This window comes from Hippocampus guttulatus, chromosome 1 (assembly GCF_054856545.1).
Source record: "Hippocampus guttulatus isolate MCC_2025c chromosome 1, RoL_Hgut_1.0, whole genome shotgun sequence".
NCBI classification, from domain to species: Eukaryota; Metazoa; Chordata; class Actinopteri; order Syngnathiformes; family Syngnathidae; genus Hippocampus; species Hippocampus guttulatus.
The window spans coordinates 499,608-520,990 of NC_141261.1; the positions used below are offsets into that span (position 1 = coordinate 499,608).

General features: G+C 43.5%; 1 protein-coding gene across 1 annotated transcript; it reads left to right on the forward strand.

Moving 5' to 3' along the window:
• The first annotated feature begins 1,566 nt into the window (after nt 1-1,566).
• On the forward strand, nt 1,567-21,092 carry LOC147209926 (uncharacterized). The gene is made up of 5 exons (XM_086129759.1): nt 1,567-1,670; nt 7,734-7,905; nt 10,609-10,711; nt 10,813-10,870; nt 19,776-21,092. Exons 1-5 carry the CDS (start codon nt 1,654-1,656, stop codon nt 19,825-19,827), a joined length of 402 nt encoding a protein of 133 aa, XP_085985885.1. The 5' UTR covers nt 1,567-1,653; the 3' UTR covers nt 19,828-21,092.
• Nucleotides 21,093-21,383: the final 291 nt, after the last annotated feature.

A 21,383-nucleotide genomic window follows, 5' to 3' on the forward strand; every position in this document is an offset into this window, starting at 1 on the left:
GCTGCTCATTTAAACAACAAAAGCATTTCAGAAAGTGTAAAAGGTTTCAAAGTGTTTTATTTATTTATTATTGTTTTTAATTCCATTACAGTAAAAAAACGCTGTTGCATGTGTGCCGCTCAAGACGATGAGTTACGGTGGGGACAACAGACATGTCACTTCCACAACAAATTCTCAATTCAAACATCCCCTGAGAAGAGTATTACAGAGGCGTACGCGCAAAAGCGACTGAATAGCACGCAAACCACATTTTCACATGAGAAAAAATTGGTACTAAATTGGATTTAAAGAAAAAGGTGCAGAATGCCTGTGGAAAAAGTGCTTCGGAAAAAGAGGGTGTTGAAAAAAAACAGCCTGTGTTAATGTGGACATGGTCTTATTGAGTTTGTTGATGTTCGGGATCAACATGTCACTTTGATCGGTTAGTATCAAGGGCGGCGGGTTATTGATTGGCCGGTCGTTAGGCGAGTGCGCCAGTCACCTGAGAGCGCCGACACTGTTAGCGCGGAGCTCGCCACGTTGACCGAGAAGGAGGCCGCCATTGACCCGCCGGCCGCCTGCCTTCCCTCTGCGCCATACTCGAGTGTGAGTCAAGGGCTGCGGCGTGTGATGCGATCGATCCACGGGGTCCGCTGAGGGGAAGTGTATCGCAGGCGAGTTTACTGTTTACAGCCAAGATAGTGGCAGCTAGTGCCGAAAACAAACCTGATGTGGAAAAGTCTCCCCAACGACCTCAAGCAAATGACACCAGACTACACTCAATGTATTCAGAAAGAACTGGCTCCAAACTTTCAAAGACAGAAGTGCTAATGCTCAATTCTGTCTGAAATAGCCTGAGAAATACACTCGTTTGTTCCAACGTACAATAATTGCGCTTTATTAAACCACTTTATTTCTTTTACATTTGTTTTTATTCCGTTTTTTTATTTTATACAGCACTATTTTTCTTCATTAGGTCCAGGTGCCACTTTGTAATGATCGTAGTTGCAGTTGTGTGGAACTGCCTCATAGTTTGCCACGATCTAAATAAACCATGATATTAGAAACAGCGCTTGATTTTCAAAAGCACAACTTGTCGCACAGCTCTTGAATCTCGTCAGATCATGCGAGTGTACCTAATGTTGCGGCTGCAGAACGTGGCAGATACCGCATTTGAAAACATCGTCGTACCGACAACCGTCGGACATGTACACAAATCTGAACGTGTGCACGTGTATGTATTTGTGTGTTTGCGCGTTTGTTTCAATGAAAACGTTTCTAGCATGCAACAGCGAGGGGACGTCATCATTGTGATATTTTCGTTCTTGTTTCAATTAGTTTAACAAAGAAATATTGTGAAGTATTGAGTGAGTCTATTTGTGATTTTAAAACTGCTACACAAACATGCTTTTTTATTTTTATTTTTTAAAGAAGAAATCTGGCTAGTCTGGTAAGCGACGGTGAACACAATGTGAGCTGTCAGCGCTGAGGAAATATTTCATGACACCGAAGACGGGGGGGGGGGGGGGGGGGGGGATGAAAACAGCCTGGAATGTGTGCTCGGTTGAGTGCGCGCGCGCGCGCGTGTGCGTGCAAAGCTGTGATCAGAGAGTGAATGAGCCGTTTCACAAGCTGCTCTTCTCCTGGGGGGGAGCCTTCGCCACAGTGCTGGAAATGAGCTCGGCTGTGCAGTAAGTGTGGCGACCTCGTGACTGACCTGACGCTGCTTCACCACCCTCGTCACTACGTGGCGCTCACTGTTTCCTACACATGATGAGGATCGGGTGTTTTGGGGTGGCGGGAGGGGTGGGGACGCTTGTGTGTACTTGATGGACTCTTCCGAAGGCCTTCTCTCTCTGTGTGTTGATGTCACACGCCGGTCTGGAGAAGCAAAGAAGTGCTAATTCTGATTCGGAGGGACATTTCGACTGTTCATTTGCGACAGTACTGGCACCACCGGTGTCAAAGTTGTACTTGTTAAAAAAGGCCATCAAACACACACACGCGCATGCGAGCTCGCACAGTTGATCTCCACTTCGCTGTGCTGTTGATGTTCGTGAGGATTGCACATGGCGCTCGGTCCACAACAAGAAAGTCTGCCTTTCTCCAAAGTATTGAGACTACCTTGTATTTTTTGAGGACTCGTGTATGAAAAGAGGAAATAGACCGGCGGAGACAGGAACTGAATGTGCAGCAAGGGAATGCTTTGAGCTCCGCCCTCCTAGCTGTGCACACCGCAGGTTAATACCACAACCCGCTCTCCACTTTTCGCTTTTCTCTGCGGAGCAGCGGTGTGAGCACAGGTGGTAATGCTCGCTCCAATTTAGCTCAAAGCCCCAACTTGAAATAACGCTGCTGTCAGGGCCAATCTGTGCTGTGAGATGGACCGCTGTCTCCGCTCGGGAGGAGCGGGAACGTACAAACGTACACACTCACGGATTCTCTGTCAGCATTCAAGGGAAGTCCAATCAAAAGGGCCAAATTGACAACAACAACAACAAAAAAAAGTAATGATGGTTGTAGATTTTTCGGCTTTTTTCAAATTCTGGTTTTTGCGATTAGTTTTTACAGTTTCTTTGACTATGTACGAGATCAAAATAGTTCTCAATAAGGATTATCTTACAAATTCTACAAAATATACCAATTTACCTATTTAAAAACTATTCATACAGGACAGCTAAACAACCATCCGCAAATCCAATACGAAAACCAGCAGAGCCCAAATGAATAGATTTCATAACAATCCAAAAAGCTGATGAACAAAAACAACATTTACACCAGTTTGGTAAACAGACAATGCGGTCTCGGTTAGTAATCTTTTATGATTATTGTTGTTTTATTATTACTTAATTAAACAAAAATGTTCTTTTAGTTCAAGTTTATTTGTTTTTCGTGAACTAGAAAAAGTTTTCTGCACTGTCAGTGAACCTCGCTGGCTATTTGGCTAATGCTAACTGTCAAGTTGGCGTATCCTTGCTGTCTGATGCAAACTGACTTTGTCCAAAAAACGTTTACATCTTAGCATGTTGTCTTTATTCTCAATGTACTCTTTTGACACTGCAATTGTGACTAAATGAAAGCTTTTTAAGCCTTTATTAGCTTTCACATGGGGCAGCTCAGTGGGTGGCTTCGTCGTTAGTTCATCTGCCTCACAGTTCTGAAATTGTGGGGTCAAATCTCATTTTTTTGCATCTCCCCTTATGAGCTTGATTTTCTGCTGGTACTCTGGCTTCTTCCCACATTCCAAAAAGTTCATCATGTTCATCAAAGACTCCAAATTGCCCAAAGTTAGGTCATATGTCCTGTTCAGAATTTGCATGCAAATGAGTGACAACAGGTTTAATTTGCAATGTAACTTCCAAAAGCAGTCTCGAAGACAAGCTTGGTAACGCATTTTGTTGTCATATTTGAAAAAAAAAATCATGACCAAGTCTTTATGAAGATCAGGCATTTATTATGTTGAAAATCTTGGCAGAGGAGTAGTCTTTCAATTTTCAAAGAAGCAGCAGAGTATTGATGGCCAGTCAAAGTGTGTGTGTGCGTGTGTTTGTTTGTGCACGGTGCATAGCTTTGTAGTTCGAACTGTTCCATTGTGAGCCCCTGAAATATTTTTAACACTCAAGAGCGGTGAAGTCTTTTAGTTCGGAGATTGAAGCGTGCAAAATGCGCCATTTTTGCGTCTTCGTCCCTATCGCTTGGCAACACACATTTACACACACATGTGCCATAATTGTCTTAAATGCACGTGCTCTCTGCAAAGGTGCATTCAGTGCTAATGCCTGCCTCTGAGATTCCCCGTGCACCGGATTCCCAGCAACCCGACAGCGAGAGTTCCCTGGCAGCATCGCGGCACTGCAACAGTGGAGGATTTACGCAAACACACGTACATACAAGGCAACAAAGACCGGAAGCGCACCATTTCAATGAGCTACGAGCGACCGAAGGCGTTTCTTCTTTGACGGCGTGCGTTTAAAAGCCTTGTTGTTTTCGCCCGCAGCTACAGCCGGCTCCAATGATGCCGAGCTCCTCTGGGGCCAAACCGGGATTCTTTGGCTGCATGCAAATGTACACTACAAATATCAGGAAAAAAAAAACCATAAACAAAACATGCAAGCTCACATTTTTTTTGTTAAATCAGCTAATTTGATTGCTCTGCTGGGAAGCAGGATGCAGGCAGGAAGCTGCACTTTTTTAAATTCTGAGGCTTGGCCGAATGGTAAATTGAATGCATTTGGCTTGCAAAATACATCTTTTGTCTCTTGATGAACTTCATTTTATGTCTAATCCCATTGCAGTTTTTGTTTTGAAGTAAATGACAATGGAAATGGCCTGGGGCTAAAACACAAGCAAAACTAAAGTCACTCATCTGTCAAGTAATAAAGTTCCATTAAACTCGTCACCGTACACTGAAAACTGAAACATTTACTTAATTTTATTTCATGAAGTGGTTCCCATCATAAAATCAGATGCATTTTTTTAAAGTAGACTATAGGGTCTACTGAAAAACGTTTCTGGATCCAGATGATTTCATTTCATGTAACCACACAAAATAAAATTGAGTGAGACCAGCGAAGCATTGTTTTTTCAGTGTGCTCTTTGTGAGCCCAACACAGATATCCTTTGTGGATGCGCTACAAAAAAGGCAAATCTTTTTTGGAGTGAAACAACTTGCAATTGAATGCAAATCTTAAGTGAAGACTGGTATTATTAGTAAATCACGAATGTAGATGGCTCGCTTTCATTTTGCATGAATGGAAGCTCTCAGACATTATTTCATTTGTGTTGATCAATCCTTTTTTTTATAATGTTGTGTACACGTGTGTGTGTGTGTGTGTGTGTGTGTGTGTGTCTTCTTATTTGATTTAAATAACGTTTAACAGACACACTGGACTTAAATATTACTCTCAAAAAATATTTACACACTTTGAAAACTTTTGACATGTTTGTTTACCGACCATATAACCGCAGCAAATTGAAAATGTTATTTCCTTTAGGGCCCTGTCAGTCAACTTATTTTCCTTCTTCTTTCCACCATCTTACAGTGTAGGAGCGGACAGCTGTTTAGTGGCTATTCATACTTGAACACTCAGCTCACTTCACAGTCACCCCTAGCACTAGCTTAGCATGAATTATTGTTGCTAAATCAGCATTTCTCCAGCAAGGCATGGTTTCAATGATGACGCTTTTTCCTTGGCTGTTTTTTAAAGTGTTATAGAGCAGCAACCTGAGAGGCCTTTGGGGACAGGCTTCAGTGACACCCATGTCGTCCTCATGTGCGCGGAGCTCCATCAGGTCGATACTCTTTCAACCGGGAAAAAAAAAACAGCCAGTGGCTGGCCAAAAAAATTGGCAAGGGAGGGAGCGAGAGGGCAGCGAGCAAGGACTTTAATCCTCTGTCTTCAAACGTGCTGCTGAAAACGGTGATTTAAGCGGACGGCCTTCTGCCGGTGACGGTCCGCGCCCCGCAGACTCAGCGGGGCGCCGGCTCAAAGGCGGTGCACGCAGAAATGAGACAAGGATGAGTTCCATGAGTATAATGACTGCTTCTGAGAGAGCGGAACATCTCTTTCATGGAACAGAGCCACGGGACGTGAGCAGTCGGGGTCGCAGATACATTTGGAGAGTTTCGAGTCATCTTTGAAGATGTCGATAACTGCCTCTACAAGTGTGACATTTAGACGATGTGCGGCGTGTCTGCTTGGTAACAGATATCCCAAGAACAAACTCTTATCTGTGCTTACTTGACAAATGAGAAAGTGGCAGTGGCAGAGAGTTGAAAATAATGGATCCGACTCATTGTCGGAACAGAATATGCGTGTATGGTGTTTCGCGGTGGATCCGGTGTCACTGGATAATTGATGGTCAATTATATTAAAGACGGAACTTTCCTTTGTCATGTCAGGCATTCCACCCGGAGGGCTAAAACAGCTTATTTCCACTGTGTCTACATCTGCTGAGCGTTATTGGCATTTAATGATCACAAAAAAGGGTTGTTGTTGAGGCGAGTTGTTGATTTGTGTCACGTGCAGGTGCGATGCGTCGTGCAAAAACCAATAGGGTGTCGGAATGGGATATAAGTTTATACTTAGTACTTCTCATCCAACTGCAATCAAAATCACTTGATCAGTCCTGCCGCGATTTATCCAGATTGATGTTTTTGAACAATATGCCAAGCCAGAGTGAACTTAATCCAAAATGAAATAATTAGAAGGCTTTCCTTTTCAAGTATAAGGAGTAAAAAGTACAGATATGTGTGTAAACATGTGAGGAGCACAAGTACAAAGTAGGCTGAAACCTAAACATTGTCGTAAAGTCTACCTATAGACCCAAATTGCTACTGAGGTTAGAGGTAACGAAGTAAAAATACTTTGTCGCTTGGACAGATTCTGATGCAGCATCTTCATGGCTTAAAGCGTTTATTTAGCCTTCACAAACAGTGTTGAGGAATTCTGTTCCGTTCTCCAGGGGTCTCCTCGGTTTATTTATTTTAAATAATTTTTCTAAATGCAAAATTGCTTTTTCCTTATAATTGCAGCAGGAACTCCATATCTCACTTGGAACAGTGTACAGACTGCAACATTTTGAGATGGAGCATCGCCTCCAGTTGCGAGGGAGCCACCTTTAGAGAAGGCATCACTGGGTAGCAGTCCTTCATGTACATTACTGCGCCTTCCCTTCCTCCGTGTACGAGCAGTGTGAGAAGTGGTCATGCTGCCCCGCGACATCAATCATACGCCATGACACGGGTCGGCAGGGGGGGGGGGGGCTCAAGCGGCCCAAGACGAAACACAGCAGAAAGAGGAAGACGTTCATGAGACACGGTGAAAAAAAAAAGAGGCAGGCACACATGGCCACCCTCCATAGATTTGCATTAATAATCGTACATCAACATGATGGCATACAAACCATATGCTCAAAAAATGTATTCGACCACCACACAATATTGATGTCACAGCTACCCTAAATTAACAACAGTCATAATTACCGAATGTTTAATGTAGAAGGGTCTTTTATTGAAATTATGTGAATGCAGGGAAGCTGGACAACAAGACAGGGAAACAAGAATAAGCTCAAATCAATTATGTTTATTAACAAAGAGAGCAAAAACGGCACATGGAAAAATCAAAGTACCCAATAAATATAGCCCCCACTTCAGTCTCTCCAAAAAAGGGATTCAAAGAAGCAAACAAACATGAGCAAGGTCCACCATGACATGAAACATGACATGAGTCGGGAAACGTAACTTCCGACAACAGCAGTGAAACTAAAAGACCGAAAGAAACCAGGGCACCAAATACAAACAAACTGACGTGATAATGAGGCAGACCTGGAAAAGACATGAGTGGCTGGAGGGAGTCGATTGGTTGACTCAAGGAGCAGTTTGGGCTGACGAGAACAGATAAAGACGAAAATCTCATGAGTTCATAAGCTCATTCTGATTCGATTTATACATGAATTTTATTCCGATAGAACATGTCATCATTAGCTTCGTCCAAACATGTTCATCAAGAGGTCATAGAAATTATACACAATCAGATTGCTCGATCAAGCTGTATACATTTTATTATCAAAAGAGCCATTTATCTCGTTGTGGAAATAGTGAACTGGATGGTTAGATACTGTCGCTACAGTGCTGCCAGTTCCTATAAATCCATTCATTTTAGTTTGACTTTCTCTTTTTCATGATAAGGTGACCATCCATATAATGACATACAATCCATCCATCCATTCTCAACGCCGCTTATCCTGAACAGGGTCGCAGGGGAGTTGCTGGAGCCGATCCCAGCTGACTCCGGGCAGAAGGCGGACTTCAGCCCGACCTGGTCGCAGGGGACATCCAGAGACAAAGAACCATTCATACCCACATCCGCACTGTCGCTGAGTGGGAACCGATCCCACGCCCCACGCTGCCTCCGCACAAGTCAGGCGAGTGTACCGCTACGCCATCAGTGACACATTACATACAATAAAATAATATAATAAAGTCGTACAATATAGTAATACGTTATGTATAATATGTTTTCTTTCCAGGTTGTTGTTCTATAGCTACTCTTAATTTTATTTTGATGACTAAACATGAGCTAAATATGTCGTGGCTAACATTGACCTGTCAACATTTTGGTTCTGTCAAAGAAATAGACATAGGAGAATGGTTAAAAAAAAAAAACATCAACATTTTCACATGGTGGAAACATGATTCAGCGGTGACACAATTTCCCATTCCACAAACCAATTGACTGTATCAAAGTACCCATGGTTTTATCTCCTTAGGGGCTTCCTGTTCCCATACACTGTACATAGGCAATATCCACAACACCCACAATCCACAACATTATGCATTTCTAATGCGACCCAATTATTCACATTTTCTGCTTCTGCACAGAATTTCTGTTCTTTTTGGTGGTCGCAGTTTGCCGCAAGTATTAATATCATACCGAGAGTGGTTTCCATTATTTTGGTTCCCTTCATATTTCACGATGCTGCATTGCACCGTCTTGCATTTAATCACATTTGCTTCTGCAGGTGTGCCTAATGCTGTAACCTTTGAGGGTGTCAGAGTCAAGGATTATGTTGGGGTTCAAGTCTGGGCCTCATTTTGTCGATACAAAACAATGTAAACGATTTAGTTGGAACCTCTTGTCAATTTTCAATAATTGTGTCAGGGAGATATTTCAGGGTATCTGTTGAGGATGACGAGTCAGATGCAGCTGAGATTTAGTTATCCCACAGCAGCAGATCAACACAGAGATTTGGAGAAAGATATGGTGGGGAGGGTTGAGGCGGGGTTTTCTGCTGAGTTGAGGAGGGAGAGGAAAGCGAGTTTGCTGTGTGCTCAGACACAAGAGAACAAACCCCTCAAAGTCATCCTGCTAATCCATCCCGACAACACTGAAGCCTCATCATATCGACGCCTCCCTCAGCTGTACACACAAACACTTTCCACTCCTTGCCTGAAAGGACGGCACCAGCCCCCGCCCACCTTATCCTCGTCCCTCCATCTCACCCCATTGTTACCGGCTCAACTATGATGGACGGATGAAACAAGAAGGGGGGAGGCAGAAGGTCTGGAGGAGGGATGGAAGAACATCTAAAGTTTAGACATGCATGGCATAGACCAGGGGTGGGCTTTCCTGCATGTATTCCATCTCTATTTGTTGCAACACACCTGAACACACCATTTTAGCCCCCCAAAGATTTTTTTTTAAGTGCACCACTCCTCTACCAGTGTAGTCATTTTTGTGCACCGTATTTTCCGCACAATAAGGCGCACCGAAAAGTCTTCCGTTTTCTTAAAAGCTCACAGTGCGTCTTAAAATCCGGCGCGCCTTGTATATGGTCATTACGGTAATATGTCGACCCCAAGATGGCTCCTTGCTGGAGACATGCTTACAATGTTATAACTTGCTGTTGGTTCAGTTTCGGAGGCGGTCGTGAACGCCTCTCGAGTCGAACGGAAGGAGCGTAGCTCCATCTAGTGGATGCACTGTAAATTGTAATCCAGTGTAGCTTTTAGTGCGGAAAATACGGTCATTTACAAATTGTATTTGTCCAACAATTTATTTTGTCACTGTCAAAATAACTGATGTGAAAATGGCCATTGAAAAAACACCACTTCAGATAGTCCAAATCTTTTGCAAAGTGTCCCACATTGTTCATGCTTATTGCTCAAAATCACCATGGCAACCAAGAAGTAGCCAGCCATTGCGGTATTCGGCCAGTGCCCACAATTCTTCCATCATTCCAAAGGACTTAAGTTTTCTAGTCTTGTGCAGTGATTCCCAACCAGTGTGTCGTGGCACATCAGAGTATCATGAGCGATCATCAGGTGTGCTGTGGGAAATTATCAAATCAATCAAATACTTTTCCACTAGATGACAGAACCCGTGTCTCCACTTTTTGTGAAACGTTTTGCTAAGCGGCGTGCTGTGAAATAATCGCCTTGCCCCAACAACGGTTGGGAAACAGCGGTCAAGTGTAAACACTCATTTGGTAGTCACAATATCGACAAACATCAATTCAAACTGCCATTAACACCTATGGGACAATTTAGTCTCCATTTAAACTCTACATCCATAGTACTAACTCGCTTCTTTGCTCTTTTCTCTCTCTGCCCTGCGGTTGTTGATCAATGCTTCTGGAGCTGTAATTGTAGCCGAGGCCATTGCACCTTCACATTTATGTGCTTGTTATTAGTTATAATAACAAGTAAGAAATAAGAGAAAACCCACACAGGCCCGCGGAGAACATGCAAACTCCACACAGGGAGGCTGGAGCTGGGATCGAACCCACAACCTCTGCACTGTGACCACCGGGCCGCCCACATAATAATATGCTTAGTAATATTGATGAATCGAGGATTAGGTTTGGCAACAGGTGTTTTTTTTTCTGAAATGCCACAGCTATAAATTATAATGCAATTATAATGAAATCTGTCTCACACATCTCAAAAATCTGATGTGGTAGTCAAAAATACGTTTAGGGACACATAAAGCCATCAGTTTTTGAAAAGTGTTTTCATTGTTGTTGCTGTCACCGTGGGACTATTACTGCTGTTGTTACAGCTGTGTACCCACTCATTTCGGATCACAAGTCATTCAACCCCACTCTCTTGTTTTTTCCCACTAATAGAGATGGACAAATGGAGGTGTAGCAAGACTGGAGCATACCATAGGAAGTAAAGTGGTACGACAGGTGGAGCCCATGGCCGGGAATGAGGGAGAAACCAATGATGGTAAAAGTGGATTGTGGTAAAAGAAGGATGTCGGTGCTCGCCTGGCTGCCAAGTCCATGAGCTCCACAGCAGTAAATTTCTTTCCATTTCATGTACGTCAGCCGGGACCAGTAAAATGCTGCAGCTTGTGCCGAGAAGTCGGACCCCGAGGGAGCCGAGGTGAGCCTGAAGGACGATCTGTCGCTCCCACACCACACCACACATTCGCTTGCTCTTTTTCCTGACACGCACTCTCTCTCCCCTTCTGCTTTCTCATACGCAGCCGATTTTTGCTCTTTTCCTATTGCACACACAGCCACACTCATGTGCCATCCGTCTCCAATAGGCTTGAACCCTGGTGTTGCCACGTCCAATGGCGTGGATATATCCCAGGGAACCCTGCTGTGGGACCACATGGACCACGGCTTAATTGTGCCCGAAGTCACATCTTTTATTACACGGTCATTTCATAAAGAACGATATAAATTCACTCAGAGAGAAGAGAAAGACTATATATATATATATAAATATATATATATCAACCAGAAGCCCCCCCCCCCCAACAAAAAAAACCAAAAAAAAATCAAGGGGACCCGAGTTAAGAAGTGTTTGAGTGTTCATCCAGCATATGGACCAAAACCGAGGAGAATATCAGAGCTACAGAAGGCTTTTTGGAAAGATGAGAATACAACCCTTAAAGACAAAGTGGACAGGGTTCTTGCTTTCTGCAGGCTTTACCCATTAAAATGGAATTCTCTGGTTGTGAATATGACAGATAAGACACACTTGCACTGGCTGTCACAATCCCGCTATGCTCCTCAGCCATCAGTCGGTCCGCACACATGTGCTGTTAAAACACCAGAGTGGGCCAGAGACAAGTCATTGCATTCCAAGGAGGGGGCGCGGTCTGCTGTCAGATCCACATTTGTACTTCAATGGTGACAGTACAGTTGGTCAAATATTCTTGTCAGGCAGTTGGGTTGCCACATGTGACCTGAGATGGTGTGAAAGAAGCTCGAGGATGCTTACAGCTGAATCTAAATCTGGAAAACATTTGATTCTTCGGGATGTGTGGTATAAAACAAATCTGGTCCAGAATCCTGCAGATGGCGAAGACTATAAGGCTCAAAACAGCAAAACATATTGGCTGCTATGTTGTCTTCTGAATGTTTACCAAGTAGTCATTGTGTGCTAAAAGCTACTCCTGCGAGAATTAGGCCCAGGTGATTTGGACTCAAACAGTCTCAGATTTGGTGAAGGCAATAAACAAAGAAAAACGTGAAATACGGGTAAAACAAACAAGGGTGGACCATAAACTCTCAGTTGTTGAAATTTTCAATTGTTGAAAAACAAATCTAGCGGGTTTTCAGTTGTGTTGTACCAAGTTTAGAACACAACGTTATGCATCCAACTGACACGAACTTGGGATGAGTTCAATCAAACAAAAAATGGATTTTATGCACCTGCTGCTTTGCTTGAAATTACTGAAGCAAATGATTTATCTTCCCTATTTCCCACAGCACTTCTAAATTTACCACATGAAACCTAATTTTCGTCTTGCAGTGCTCTCCCAAATTTTCCATGGCAAAATCAGCAGCGCCATCTGAAGCGCAAATTCTCCTCTACAATACGGCCCACTGACATGGTCCGAACACAAGCCAGGTGGAGTGAGGATCCGAAAATTGCAGAATCAGATGAACTGCGTTACAATTTTTTTTTTTTCAAAAAACAAAGTAGCGACAAAGTACCAACAGAAATTGCTAGCAACAAACCCGGAAAAAAAAGAAAGCGCTTGCAAACTGCAAGGTAAATCTGACAACCTAAAGTACTCAAATCCAAGCACACAAATGTTAAAGTAGTCCAAAATGACTTGAGAACCAAAATACTTCCTAACCAAGAACCTAGAGAAACAAGATGAACAATATGTGCATGGGCAAGAAGTCCAGAAAATATCACATGAGCATAAAAAGCAAACAAGAGTAACAATTTCACAAGAGAAAAGGCAGTTTGGCAGTCCATAAATACAAGGCAGGCTTGATTGGAAACAAGGCACAGGTGCACCTGCTGAAAAGGCACGCCCTCCACTCCAGCTGGTGCTGAAAACAACAACAAAAAAAGACAGAGCAAAACCAAGACCGCATGCAATCTGTTATAGCAGTGATTCTCAACCAGCGTGCCGTGAGCGCTGATCAAGTGTGACGCGGGAAGTTGTCCATTGTCAATTATTTGGATGGAAACGTATTTACCCCCCTCAACGTTTTGTTTATTGATCTATGCCAACCACATATATAGTAACAGGCAGATCAATCAAAAGTTCTTCTACTAGATGACAGAAGGTACATTTTTAACCTATGCATCCACTTTTTATCAATTGTTTTTCGAAATATAAGTGCCTTGGCTCAAAAAAACGTTGCGTAAGATAGAGCGAATGCGCAATTTCGCACACACTGTTTGTAGTAAATCTGGCCCAGGGTAGCAATTTATGTTATGATAGCCATCCCCTGACACAGGTTGCAGTGAAAATAAAAGCCAGAACAAAACCATTCAAAATCATACTGCGCTGATATTAATGCTCATTGGAAATGTGCCATAAATTCCTCTGTGAAAACACTTGTGATGACATTTCTAGTTTCTTGAGCACTTTCCAAACAGAAACAGGGTGACCAATTGTCCGGTAGGGGGTAGAGGTCCAATAGCAGCTTGTGTGTGCGTGTGCATTGGGAGATAAGGCAGAAGTCCAGATGGTCAAGGGGGGGGGGGGGGGGGAGAGTGACAAGTGGCTGTCAGGGGGATTCAGACTGCCTGAGTCTCCGCTGCTTTTGCTGCCTCACACGCACACGCACACGCGCACGCACACGCACACACACACACACGTGAAGGCACCACAGGAAAGCGCTGGCTGTGGTTACGGGTTGGGATGGCAACAGATGCCAGTTTTCTCCATCAGTGCTACTCATTGATCCACTGCTACTCCATGCAGGCACCGTTCCCTCCACTTCGCTGTTTTCCAAATTGAAACACATGAGTGGATGGACGTGCATAAGAATGTAGCTTCAGCAATATTATGTACAAGTTCGCATGGGGCAACGATGTTGTAGTCAAGTAAAGCCTCTGACCAATTGCGACGTGATACCTGAAAACGTGCCAGGAAACCTCTTCTTTGCTGATGTCCTTTCATGCAGTCTAGACACATAACCAATACCATCCACGAGTGACAGCTTCAAGCATATACACACACACACACACACACACACACACACACACACACACACACACACACACACACACACACACACACACACACACACACACACACACACACACATTACTCTGGATCCATCACATTTACATTTCAAACTGCCAGTGCTGCCTCCAACGCATCCATTATTTAACAGCCTCTGGCCAAAGGGGGGGGGGGAGCGCCGTACACACACTCGCCAGGTACACACATGCCACTCACTCAGCAAAATGCATCTTTATTTACTAAACTTCTTTTAAATGCCCCCCTTTTCCACATCTGTCTTCTACAATATAGCTCCAACAAGTGTTGATGTAGAAACGTTCAAAACACACCTCGTATGAATTAATCAATCAAGTCGTTCAATGCTTCAATGCTGAATCTTCATTTATTAACTGGGAGTTCAGCCTCTTGAGCAACATTAGTGACCTCTGACTTTACAGATGCTCGTCTGGATGAAGAGATATAATAATAATAATGAAGAGATCATTTGCACGTGGCAACGCTCTACTGGGGCAGCCCCGGCATAGCACCGGACCAAATCTTGCCGTGTGAACACCCCTATAGAAATTCCCACAGACACTCTCTGAAAGTTGCGAATAGTGAAAGCTGGGTGAGACCAACGGCGTGTTTTGTTCTAGTTTCCCTTGTTAATAAGTTGTAATGTAGGGTTCTGTTCAAAAACAAAAACAAAAAAAAACCTTGAAAAAAATTGCAATTATTAATTATTCAGGCACTGCTTATGAGTTGCTTCAACAGAATTTAAAGAAAAACCGCTCTACTCAAACTGACCTGGACAAAATCGATGGCCCTTAACTTTTTTGTTGTCTAAGCTTTTGTGGCGCTGATGTCAAGGCCCAATGTTTCAATCGACAGTGTAAATCTCTCTTAATGATTGAACACACTCCTCCGGAGGTAACTAAATGAACACTGAATTTAATACCTCTTTCTATGCCAGGCTGAATTAGACCTGCGGGGGTTGCAGAAACGTATGGAAGTGCATACAGATCGCAAAATAATAAGCAATTATCTTGCACTACTCCTTGAAAATATTTGGCCTGATGGAGGACATGAAATCAAAAATTTGGAATCAGACCAAAATGTTCTTAAAAAAAACATGCCTCTTAAACTTAAAACCTCTCCCATTCATGAATTCATGTGTGAGAAAGGGGGTGGCATGGGACAGCTTGGATCCGCAGATGCAAATAAGCCTTTCAATGCGAGATGGTGGAACATTCTGCCCTGAATTGGGAAGAGTCCAAACACTACACAGCGATGGGCTCTCCCGCCTAATCAGTAACACTTACCGACTGATGGCTGGCCAAACATCTTGGCACGGGCCCCTGTGATCGGCTGCTGCTTCAGTGCGATTCAGTGTGATATTAACTCCAATGTACCATTTCTACACTGGAAAACTAGAGCACCTCGGTCACCTTCGCTGTTTGCTGAGCTTCAGGCCCCCGCACCCTGAGCTTTTCCTCTTCTTTCCTTCCAATCATTGTGGAGAGTAGCATATTCTTTCGAGACACCACAACAAGTGGCGGGCATCTTACATTGGCCATTATCTATCCCTCCGTCTGTTCATTCACACCAACGCAGGTGTGATTGTGTTGGCATGTTTAGTCCCGGATATATTTCCAGCTCCCTGCTTAGCACCGCAAGCGCAGGCAAAAATAAATCAATAAATAAAAATCGGCATAAAACAAATGCTGGTGTCAGCCACCGACAATCTCAAACATCTGGCTGCTGTCAAACAGGAAGGTACTTTAACTTCACCTACTCTCATGGAGGACAAATTATCAGCTTGAAAAAAAAAAGGACTTTCCAGGAAATACACACACAGAGTTAATTCGGATCCGTTTGGATTCTGTGGAAGCAACATATGCGGGCCATACGCTTGTTTGGGATGTCGTTTTGGCACAGCTACAGTCAGCCAATCGTTTGCTCAACACCTGTGCGCTTGAATGTGAGCGTCTGAATGAGAAAAACGCAGGCACCCGGTCATCTAGAAATGAGCGCAGCTGGGGTGCGAAAATGCAAAGGAACAAGCGGGCGCACCGACAAGAGCGTCGTTGGCGGTGGTCATTTGGCCCAGGTCTCTTTGCTCAAGGCTCACGTGATGATGTCATCGGTGATGCCGCTGAGCGCTTCGTCTGTTTCACAACCTTTAGCGAGACAAGGTATGTTTAATATTCGAAAAATCCCACAGCAACCACCAAATGAAAGTGTCACAAAAATTACATTGTGTTCTGAAATAACGATGAGCTCTTCTCACTTTACTCCCACATATACTTTGTGCGTGAGTGCCATGACTTATTCTTTTGTGTGAATGGCGATGGATGTTCACATGTTCGTTACGTACCTTGTATCCCGTGGGAGAGCATTTAATTGTTTTGCCTGTCACTGAATATTGCTGACATGGCTAAATGAACAAAGATACCTTATTTGTAGTAACCGAATCATTTTTGGACCGATTGGATAATTTTCATGGCACACCTGACACTGATGTACAGCAGCACAGCGGTTGGGAATTACTGCCCTAGTGACATACAAACGGTTCGCATGTTCCTTTTTGATGGTTGGGACACGGGTTTGGTTTATGTTTACCAGAATCTGTGACCTGGCACTGGTTCTTTGTCAGACGTTTTCAGTACTATTTCGTTTGAGATGTACAAACCCCGAATGTGTCAAACATCCAAATATAAAGTAAACTTTCCCTGTGAAATTCACAGCAAAGTCTGCAGGTGTGATGGTGCCTCCTTTCAAATGTAATCCCATTTCCCGGAGTCTGCGTTCCGTGATGAAAATACACTTCATGTCCTCAACCCACAGAGCTTTTATCATTTTAGTCAACAAGGCCGCACGACGGAAGGCTGTTTACAGAGCGATGCCTCCCTCCCTTCTGCCACGTTGCGCTACGACCGGAGGGTAGCACGCAATCAAAGCTCGCCGAACGTGCGTCATCCTTTGAGGGGGTCTTTGAAATCTACCCCTCATCCGCGCACAGAAGCGCATCACGCTGCATTAGACAGTTTGCAGAATAAACATTTGACGGACGGCAATATCACGAGACACAGAGAAACCTCCGAGCGAGCAGCTGTTCAAGAACCCACCACAATCACCCCCCTCCCCTGACTGCGTCCCCCCGGCCCCTCCTTGCAGCCCTCCACCCTGCCCGCTTGGCTCCTGCAGACAGAGGGCCGGTTTAAAGCTCAATTGTGCATTTTGCAGATAAAGTAGCAAAACTACTAGAGGCGCTGTTGTGAGTTCTTGTTGCCAGGGCAACTCTGTTACGGAGTCCTGCTCCTCCATTACTACTTAATTTAGTCTCTCTAATTGCATTTTTCACAATCTGTAGCCTCAATGTTATGCACATGAGAGAAAAAGTTCGGGTGGAAGGCAGTTTGGGGTAAGATGGGGGCTAGGTCTTTGGTAAAACTCTGGCTTGGAGGGAAAATAAAATGTTTCGGCGAGCAAATGGTGGTGAACTGCTTTGAAATTGTCTTTCATGCCATTGCTTCGAGAACCCAAACCTTACATTTTATGGCTCTCTTCAAAGCGCGTAACGGAATGAAAGACAAAAATAGAACTAACAGATATTGTGCTTGAATTGAAACGTGCTTGCGGCAATGGTGAGTCTTTGTTTGGGGACACACACACACACTCAACTGTCCTTTTGAAGTGCCGCAGGCTGCGAGGGAGCTCGCCTTCACAAGATGGGGTTTGAAATGACTGGTAACAGTTGTGCCACTGCTATCCAGCACTTATGTCCTGTGGAAGCAGCCGACCACATATCCTGAATGATCTGGTAACATCCAGCTGACATGTGGGATGACTGCCCAGACAAGGATTCCTTGCCTGCTTATGACAGATCATCTTTTCAGGTCACTGTAATGATGTAAATGAATCCAAAGACCTGGAATGACCCTAAAACAAGGGACCCTACTGATGAGGCGAAGATATCTTAATTTGGATCAGCACCAAATTATGTCGAGACCATCTTCAAACATGCATTTGCATCTGCGTGAAATAAAAATCCCAAATACGCTTATTCTTCACATGATGAAAATTGAAGTCAGTCTTTGTTGCCTAATCCGTACTACAATCAGTCAATTCAAACATAACTTCCCTCGCGGAGGTGAATACATAATGCAAAGTTGTCTAAGCGTGTGTGTGTGTGTGTGTGTGTGTGTGCGCGTGTGTGCGTGCGTGTGTCTGTGTGTGAGATCGGGACGATGCGGGGTGGATGTTTTGGACGGGGAGGCTGGCGGTTTGACCCCTGTCACTTTCTCCGACCTGCCCTTTGTCGTTTCTCACCCTGCAACGCCCCCGACCCACCAACCCTGTCCCTTCTAACCTAGCAACAAAGGAACCTTTTGGATAAGGGAGAGGTGGTGTGGGGGGCACCTCTTTTATGACTTCTATGCCAAACCCCTCCCGCTATTGCGTTTTCAGACTCATTCGTTCCTAGCCCGTCTTTAGCAGTCGGCGCCGCCATTTATATCGTTGCCTGGGAATGAAGGCGTCGTGCCCCCTTTTGTTGTGAGGTGGGCTGGGGCAGTGGTGGCTGGGCTTGGGGGTGAGGTTTTTGGGGAGGGCTGTCTTTTGTCCCAGCCAGAGGAGCGGGCTTTTGGTTCCCACTGAACGGGGCCTACGGTGATTATTGTTTATGTTATATTTACAGAGACGATGATCTGTAAAAAAGAAAATCACACAGGTATGAAAGGCTGAATTTCAATTTCCAACCAAGGTGATTGATTATGAGTGGCAACATTTTTATAATGGGGACATTTTCTTTTGACGATGTGCCCCAATATAAAAATGCTCAACATTTCATTTCGATCAGATTGTACATCTCCCCAATTGCATCCTTGTCAGATTTCAGATTTCAAGAATAAAACAGATAACCAAATCATTAAACATGTTTACGTTTTCATAGAAACCGCTGACATTTGAGCATCTTACTCGCCTGACTTGAGTGGAGGCAGCGTGTGTTCAGTGATGATGTGAATGTGTGTCTGCCATGTGATTGAGTGGAGACCAGTCCAAGTTGTGAGCTGCCTTTTGCCCAAAGTCTGTGGGGTGGGCGCTATTGTTTCCCGTCACACTGAACAGGGGAGCAGTAAAGAAAATGGAGGGATTGAACTTTTTGTTTTGTATTGATTCACACTTGGTCCAAAGCAACGTCTGTTTAGTTGGTGGGCGGGATTTATACTGACTTGACGATTGAACTGAATATGTTTGTTTGTGATGCCTTTTTTTTTTTTTATCTTTGGTTTTCCTGTTCCTCCACATGTCAAGTCACGTATGACCACACTGCCATATTAAGGAGCATCTCAATTCTCTTAAGGCAGTAAGATCGGGCGATTAAGCGGTGCCACAGTCTCACTAAAATCGAGGAACCACTCGTTGCCCCTCCACAGTGACATAAATAATGGAAGTCTCATTTCTCCAAATCATTCGTCCTTTATTGCACCGCTTCTGGTCTCCTTCTCTCCCCAATGGGATCTCTGGTCTAGGAAGTTTCAAATCAATAATTAGAAACTCGGCCATTGCCTTCGCCACGTCTTATCAGCTCTCCCTTTATCGGGCAATCAGCTTTCTTAAATCACTCGTGTCCTGTCAATGTATGTACCTCGTAGTCTCGTCGGTCTATTTTTATGTCGTGACCAGTTTCTTTTCACTCTTTGTGTCCGATCATGTTTGTGTGTCAAATTTCCTGACGCCTGGTGTGGTTGTTTTTCTGGACTTAAACTGTGTTATGCTTTTTTGGAATCTTGCATTTTATTACTTCTGTTTGTCTTTTTAGAAATACAGTAATAAGAAGGACTTTTTTTTTTTTTTTAGATTAGCCCCGCCTGCTTGGGTCCACCTGCCTTTGGTATGCACTCCACCATGATGAACGCCCCCAACCCCGGTGTGACACAAAGCTTTCTGCAAGTGCTCAAAGCCCAACGCTCCTCACGCGTGTATGTGGTACGGCTGCCATTGTTTTGTCAGGGGGGTCAGGGGTGGCCAATCCATTTTTTAAAGGGCCATGTGAGAAACTGGAATGGTTGTTGTGTGCAACACCATGCAAACCTCAAATTTTCAATACGAATGCAATGTCTTTATATAGAACAGTGTATTGCACTGATTTTATAAGTTGCTAGGTGTGTAAATAAACAGTAGTCGAAAGTAAGACCTTGATTTGCCCTCGCCTTAACGTTTTCAAGTTATGATCCGTTGCTTGCTCATTTGTTTTTCTTTTTGCTTTGTTTTGAGAGGTACAATTTGTGTTATCAGTGAGCTTCAGATAATTAGCAGCTCGACGGAAATGTAAAAAAAAAAAAAAAAAAAAAGACGTGAGCAAAGCGACCGATACACTTTTAGCAGTTTAGTGAGTGGTACAAACCGTCAAACACAAAGTGTCCAAAGTCACATCCAGAAGCTCACACAAATACTAACCGACCAGGTAACTGATGTTACTCAGTAGGCCACACCCCTTGAAAACGCACACATCCAACACCATGTTGTACCAGCGTACAATAATTACTCTTTATAATAGCAGTTTAATTTTTCACATTGATTATCTAGACCAGGGGTGGGCAATTATTTTCCCGGGGGGGCCAAATGAGAAGCAGAAAATATTGTGGAAGGCCGGGCCAAAAGTTAGAAATCTACTCCTGATTTCGATTTTATTTCTACGTTGAAATAAGTTAATGACATTGTTTACAGAAACTGATAAGAGTATGTTTTATTTCTAGATATTTCTATAATGAAAGTGCAGTTATTTTACAGAAAAAGGATTTCTTCAGTGAAATTATGCAAAACAATTCTAATTGTGCAACACTTGTCACTCTTTTTCAGTAAGATGAAGACTACAATGCTTTCTGATTTTAAATTTCCCGTGAAGATAGCACAATGTCTTTGTATGCCAGTAATAATGTAACTCACATTTTTTTGTCCTAACTGCCAAACAATGTAGAAAAAATATAAGCCAGCATGTTTCAGTGTTTTGATTTTTTTTCTTGTTCAGGAGAGATCAATCTAGCCCAGGATGTGGGCAAACCTTTTGGCTTGGGTGCCACATTGATTTCTAAATTTGACAGGTGGACCGGGTCAGCACAAGATACGGTACATATAAAAAATGTACAGGTATATGTTGACAGTCCATACCAAACATCAACAGAACAAAAGTATTAAAGTATTACCATACTTTTTTTTTTTTAATGAGAACAGTGAAACAACTGTGATGAACGTCCAAGTATGTTAACAACATACTGTACATATGTGACAACACAAGCAACAATATATTGCCCATAAACTGCAGCATACAGTACAGGTATATGACAAAATATAACAAAATTAGGACTATTTTCTTCCAAAATGAGACAAGTAAAAGACCTGGTGGCTTTCTTTCCACTCACTGTCTCGAACTTGACCTCCCCTCGATCACCACACAAGACAGCGTTG